General features: G+C 55.2%; 1 protein-coding gene across 1 annotated transcript in view; it reads left to right on the top strand.

Annotated features, from left to right (window-relative positions):
- Positions 1–443: 443 nt before the first annotated feature.
- Positions 444–6,721, top strand: part of HS3ST4 (heparan sulfate-glucosamine 3-sulfotransferase 4) — a 389,739-nt gene continuing 383,461 nt past the window's right edge. The window contains exon 1 of the mRNA XM_042971107.1: positions 444–1,177. Within this exon, the coding sequence (XP_042827041.1) occupies positions 444–1,177 (734 nt within the window). The remainder of the gene's footprint in view (positions 1,178–6,721) is intronic.

Genomic DNA, 6,721 nt, shown 5'->3' with positions numbered 1-6,721 from the left:
GCGCCTCTCCGCTCTCCCGGCAGAAAGTTAGCAGCGGGGAAGGAACTCGGGGCCGCAACAGCGCGCGGCGGCGGCGGCCGGGGCTGAAGCAGGAGCCGCCGCGGAGCCGGGGAAGCGGGGGCGCCGCAGACGGAGCAGGTGCGGCCGGCGGGTCCGCGCGCCCCCCTCGGTCCCCTTGCCGGCGGCTGAGGGGGGTGGTGGTGGTGGGGGGGCCGCCCGGACTCCGCGGGAAGAGTGGGGCGGGGGGGGGGCCATGCGGCCGGGCTCCCCCCCGGCGCAGCGGGACAGCGGCCAGGGCCGGGGGCGCAGCGGCGTCGCTTCATGCAGCCGGGGCGGCTGGGCAGCGGCGGCGGCGGCGGCGGCGGCGGCGGGGGCGGCGGCTGAAACCATGTCCGGGCAGCGCCGGGGGCCGCCGCCGCCGCCGCCGCGAGCCGGGAGCCGCGATGGCCCCGTGGCCCGCACCTCCTCCGCCTCCGCCTCCGCCTCCACCTCTCGCCGCGCCGCCGCCGCCCGGCGCCTCTGCTAAGGGCCCGCCGGCGCGCAAGCTGCTTTTTATGTGCACCTTGTCCCTGTCCGTCACCTACCTGTGCTACAGCCTCCTGGGCGGCTCGGGCTCCCTGCAGTTCCCCCTGGCGCTGCAGGAGCCGCCGGGCGCCGCCGCCGAGCCCCCGCCGAGCCCGCCGCCACCCTCTCTGCCGCCTCCCCCCGTGCGCCTCGGCGCCCCCTCGCAGCCGCCCGCGCCGCCGCCGCCGGACAACGCGAGCCGCGGGGAGCCGCCCGAGCCCCCCGAGCAGCCCGCCGCCCCCGGGGCCGACGGCTGGGGGCTGGCGAGCGGCGGCGGGGGCGCCCGCGACGCCTGGCTCCGGACCCCGCTGGCCCCCGGCGAGATGATCACGGCGCAGAGCGCGCTGCTGGAGAGGGAAGCGCAGGAGTCCAGCACCACCGACGAGGAGCTCGCAGGCCGGAGAGCGGCCAACGGGAGCAGCGAGAGGGGCGGCGCCGCCAGCACCCCCGACTACGGGGAGAAGAAGCTGCCACAGGCGCTCATCATCGGGGTCAAGAAAGGAGGGACCCGCGCGCTGCTGGAGGCGATCCGAGTACACCCGGACGTGCGGGCGGTGGGCGTAGAGCCGCACTTCTTCGACAGGAACTACGAGAAGGGGCTGGAGTGGTACAGGTAGGACCCTGGGCGCGGCGGGAGGGGGTGGACGCGCGGCGAGACCCGCAGGGCGAGCCGCCGCTTTTCCGGGCCCTCGGACACCCGGGCGCCGCGGTCCCGGGGGCCCTTGGCCCCAGCGAGGGCTCTGTCAAGCCCCGGCGGGGGCTGCTCTGGGGGAGCGGCGGCGAGGGGCTGGACGCCGGTCAAGGAGGACTCTATTTCAGGGCGAGGGGTGGAGGTGTCGCCTTGCCCTGCCCGCCTCGAGGCTCCTCGTCCGGGGAGGTGCCTTCCGAATCTGCCCAGCTCCGAGCCTGGGAATCCCCAGCCTTCGTGCCCGCGGGGTGTTTCCCAGCCCTGGCTCTGGCGGGGCTCTGCGCTTCCGTGTGTGGGGACGCCGGCGGGGCGGATGAAGCAGGGTAGCGAGATTGATCTAGGGGCTTTGAGATCCCCTGGAATGTCTCAGAATCGCCCTGAAACGCATTTGCGTGGCTGGAATCCAACTTTAGTATTTTCAGGTTAGAGCCCAGTGACCCGGGAACGGTTAAACAAGGTGATGCTGGCCAGTTCTGGCTTTCTAGTAAAGACGGAGGGTGCCCCCATCTCCAGAACTTTCTATCCACCCGCTGGGTAGGTTTTGCATTGGGAGCACCAGTTGGTGCCCTGTGAGTTTTTACGCCCCGTGCCCGTGCCCTTTCTGTAACCCGCGCCTCCTTCGCTACAGATTGGAGCTTCTGTCTTGTGAAATGTTCACCTCTCGCCTTTTCCACCCTCTGCCAGTGGGGAGAAAAAGGGAGAAGAGCGGAGTAGAAAGTTAGGTGCAGGTAACGTAAATTAATAATCCAGCTTTCTTGCCAGCCATAACATTAAACACGACACTGGTGTAGATGCTAAAATGCAAACCTCCTTTGCTTTTTTGGGGGTGTGTTTTTTCTTTGCTTCTTTCCTCTGGTCTTCTATCTCTCTGGAAAACAGATCTGGATGGCTGGCCCCATCTCGGCTGCATCTCAGTAATTAATTGCAATTGTCAAACAAAAACACAGGCTTTGTCAGCTAAAGTGATGTTCTCATCTTAACCGAGCCAATAGGTAAAATACAAGGATTGTTTCCTGATAAGTCTCCTTCCTGTTGAAGAGCTGTGCTTTCCAAGTTTAAATTACAGCCTGGGAAAGTTTTAGAAATAGCTTAACTTAAAAAAAAAAAAAAGATAATAAATGGGTGTATTGTGATTGATTTCTTCCACTTTAAAAAACATGCCTTATGCTTTCAAAGCTTGAGAGAAGTACACTTAGGCATAAACATTCCAGCACATTAAACCGAAACAGCAAATGTGTCTGTTAATGTCTTGTCTGTTTCAACAGTGAGAACTAATTGCAATATTTTAGGAGGCTTCAAACAGCCCCTTCCTATCAAAACATAAAACAGCAAATGCCTAATTTAACTGGAAAATCAGTATTTATAACATCACAAGCCATGGCTTCCAGTTTGCGATTATAAATAAAAAGGTGTTAGAATGATTAGCGCAACAACAGCTAAATAGAGAGGGGGTATGATGTCTGGGAGGGCTGCGTTTGGTTGGTTTCGTTGGCTTGGTTGGTTTGGCTGGGGGGCATTCTGGTCTCTGCCGTGGGGTAGCTTGGGCCCTACGAGGGAAACGGTGGCTTTTTCCAATTCTAATTTTAAAGCTGTGTATCTCAGGAGAAGTGTCCAGTGCCCTTTCGGGGGAGAGAGAGGCATAAAGATCACATCTTTCCAACATGTGTTAGGGTTGCTTTGCAGCAGCTGGAAATAGAAAAGGGAGTGTTTTATTCAGACGACTTAAAGTTTGATGAAGGATTGCAGGGTGGAATGTGGGTCAGGAGGTCCTGTCCACGGGGCTGGGGGATTTTCTGAACGAGGAGCTAGGAGATGCCAGGTTTTCTTAATGTTCTTGCGTACCGCGGCTGGGAGGAGAAGGCGTGGAGACTGCTACGATATGGCTGTGGAAGGTACTATCCCAGCACTGTGGTCCTCCCAGCCATCCCTGGTGTGGTGTTCGGGGCTGAGTGTGAATGTTTGGTACCCATCTGCAGAACTGTTCTACTAAAGACACGGGCAGATTGCCTTGATCCTCACTTGGGAGGACCATACGATTTCTCTGGGTGCCCCATCCTCTCCCCCAGTGTCTCCCCCGTGGCAGATCCTTATAGTGCTTAGTGGTGCTGACTGCAAATGCCCGAGAAGCATCTCTCTAAGGCAGAGGGTATCGTTAGCCACCCCGACCTGGCTGCTAAGTCTTCTAGAAACTCCTTGGGGCCCCTGGGAGTGTGCCGGGGCTGCTTGGATACCTCTCCAGCCTCTCACCAGGGACAGCAGTGCTTGGAGGCTTGTTTGTGGGATTTTCATAGGCTCTCTCTCTTCAGGCTCTTCTCTCTCTCTCTCCCTTGAGGAAGAGGGATGACATCCTCATTATAATGTACAAGAGGAAAGAGTGGCATCAGGTCAGACCAGTAAGAGAAACCCTTCCTCTTGTGTCTCTGGTCCAACCGTACCTTTTTTTTTTTTTTTACGTTTATTTATTTATTTTGAGAAAGACCGAGGCAGCGCGAGTGGGGGAGGGACGGAGAGAGGGAGAGGGAGGATCCCAAGTAGGCTCTGCACCTGTCGTTGCAGAACCCGATAGGGGGCTGGCATGCACGGAGCTTCGAGATCATGACCCGAGCGGAAACCAAGAGTCGGACAGTGGACCGGTCACGCTTGCTCCCCACCCGCGGCGTGGTCTGTGCAACATCTTCCTCTGCTTGCCGGATGAGAGGGCCACAGACCGATGGGAGGTTTTGATTCTCCCCGACTTGTTCTCTTTCCTTTTTCTTTGCCGTGCGCTTCCCCATAGGCTGCTAATTCTGCGAGTGTTTCTGGTGTTGGTTTTTTCAGCCAGAGGGAGAAGAACGTGGGGCAGGTGCTTGGGTGACACTGGTTCGGGCTTTCCTCCCATCCCGGCTAAGCAGCCCTGGGAGTTTTATTTTCTCGGTGTCGCACCAGTCATGTCTAAATCCGGGTTTTGCTTTCTCCCGTTGCTGTTGATCTAATGTGATTTAAAAACACTTTTGAGATTAGGACATGTGCATCTGATTTCCGGGCAAGATAGACTAACGGATTAGGATGGGGGGGTGTTAAAAGCTGGGGAGAAGCAAGCCTCCCTTGGTGGATTGACACAGGCCAGTGATTAACGAGTGGGGGGGGGGGTAGACTCAACCCTCCGCTCCCCACCCCCCTAAACCAATAACGGAAAAAGGCAGAGCCACAATGCACCTTTCAGAATGGGCTGATCCAAGCTGTGTCTGGGCACAGACCTCATACTCCTCTAAGGGGTGGGACCTTGTGGCAGGCCGACCCAGCAGAACTCATCACGGTGACAGGGCTGCCTTGAGGTGCTGCCTCCCTTGTGGTTTACAGGCTGTACAGGGACCGTGTGACTCCAGGGCGACGGGAAGCGACCCTCCCTGGTTTCAAGCTGTCTTCGCTGCCAACAGTTAATACGCTCAGCCCCCTGGCTGGGGAAAATCACTCAGGAAGACGGTTCCCGTGGCCTGGCTCCTGCTACCCAGAGGAACGTGGTCACAGCAGCACTGTGTGCACGTGGAATCTGGAGAGAGAACGAGGGAGGACGCCAGAAAGGCTCTGGCGTTTATGGAATACCTGTGACTTACAGCGGCTGGCGCTTTGTAGATGTCCTATCGCATCTGAGCGTAACGGTGAGGGCTGTGAACTTACAGGTGGCTCCTGGACCAATGCCTTGCCCAGGATTGCTCAGCTGGTCCGTGGTTGAGCTGCCCACATCTGTCCAGTCTCACGGTGCTACTTTCTTCCCGCCCCACGTAAAATACTACCTTCTTACGTTTAACAAACATGCGATGATACTTAGCACGTACCTGGTACTGTTTTCAGGACAGGGGGTAAAGCGGTGAGTAAGCATTCGGTGCTCCTGAAACTGACATTTTGGTGGTGGGGAGGGGAGACAGCAAACAGCCGTCCTTTTCACATTTTTAATGCGGCTACTAGAGAATTCAAAATGACACTCGTGACTCAGGTTATATTTCCACCGGGCAGGGCGGCTAGTGGACCAGTGCTTTTTAAACTTCAAGTGGGTATGGATCACCTGGGATGCTGTTAACATACGCGATTCTGATTCAGCGGGTCTAAGGAGGGGCCTGAGAGCCTGCATTTCTAACTTCTGATCTCTGGATCTCACTTTGAGTAGTAGAGGTCTAGAGGGAAATTGGTGTGTGTGCGTGTATGCACGCCTGTGTTACGTTAGATCAGATGGCTGGGGAAAACTTCTCTGTGAGGGTGATGCAAACGAAGTGAAAGAGTTAAGATCCTGTCACGTAAAGATCTGGGTAAAGAGGTTTCCAATGGGGGCCGGGGGGAGAGCAGGTGCAAAGGCCCTGAGGTGGAATCAAGCCTTGTGGCTTTATACAGTGTTCTTTCATTATTCCCAAAGCACAGCGTTTGTAGATGGACAAAACTGGGTTCAAAATGTGGTTTTGCAACCTACTGGTTGGATAATTTTTGGAGAGATGGCTGATTTGACACCACTCAGTTTCAGTTTGTTTATCTGGGAATAATTCCTTCCTTGCAGGGTTGTTGGGAGGAATAAATGAAGTAATAAAGGTGAGTGTATTTTCTGAAAAAATGAGTATCCTAGAGCAGAAATCCAAATGGACCCAACTACGGTTTTTTTTTGTTTTTTGTTTTTTTTTTTTAATTTCTCAAATCATTTTGGTCTCCTATACTTTACCTTTGATCACAGCTGTCCTAATATTGACAGATGAGTCTCTTAGTGGGGATGTTTTTGGGAAAAGTCCGATAATGATTGGTTGGCTTTGCAATCTACAGCTGCTTGACCTTTTCAGCCACGGGTCACCAACTCAGATACCCAGTGAAATAGACCAGGCGGGGAGAAACTTGGGGCGTGTGCTCTGTCTACAGGTCACGGCTACTGCTCTCTGATCCAGCTACCCCCTTCCACGTGCAGATATCACCACATCCTCCGCTTTGATGTGAAAGCTCTTGGTTTTTAGCATTGGCAAACAGATGAAAATTTCTTAAAAGCGTTGTGTGGGCCAGCACTGTGGGACAAACAAAACACGTCTGTGGGCTGGATACGCTACCAGTTTGCGACCTCTGGTTTAAACTCGTTTCGGAACTGGCATACCCGTACCCTTGGCAGTTGCCAGAATTGTGGCTTCCATGTGCTATTTCAGTGTAGATTTTCCGCCCCTTTTCAGATTTTGCAACAGCAAGGGGGAAATACCTCCCAGATATATTGCAACAATAACAAAAGGAACGGGATATAAACAGGAACATTGAGGCAGAGGAAGACAGGTCACAAATAAATTTCTCTTTTGTTTCCAGTGAGCGTTTTCTTGAAGGCGGGACAACTCTTCAGTTGTTCCCTCATTAATCAGGAGTGCCGGTATGTGATCCGTATAGATGAATTGCACCTATAAAATAGATTCCGGTCAGGTGGGTTCAGTAAGACCTGAGAGATGGAATAATTGGGTTCTAGCTTTTGCTCTGCCA

The sequence above is a fragment of the Panthera tigris genome, chromosome E3, assembly GCF_018350195.1.
Source record: "Panthera tigris isolate Pti1 chromosome E3, P.tigris_Pti1_mat1.1, whole genome shotgun sequence".
NCBI classification, from domain to species: domain Eukaryota; kingdom Metazoa; phylum Chordata; class Mammalia; order Carnivora; family Felidae; genus Panthera; species Panthera tigris.
The sequence above is the reverse complement of the archived record's forward strand: the minus strand, read 5'-3'. Positions and strand labels throughout refer to the sequence as shown.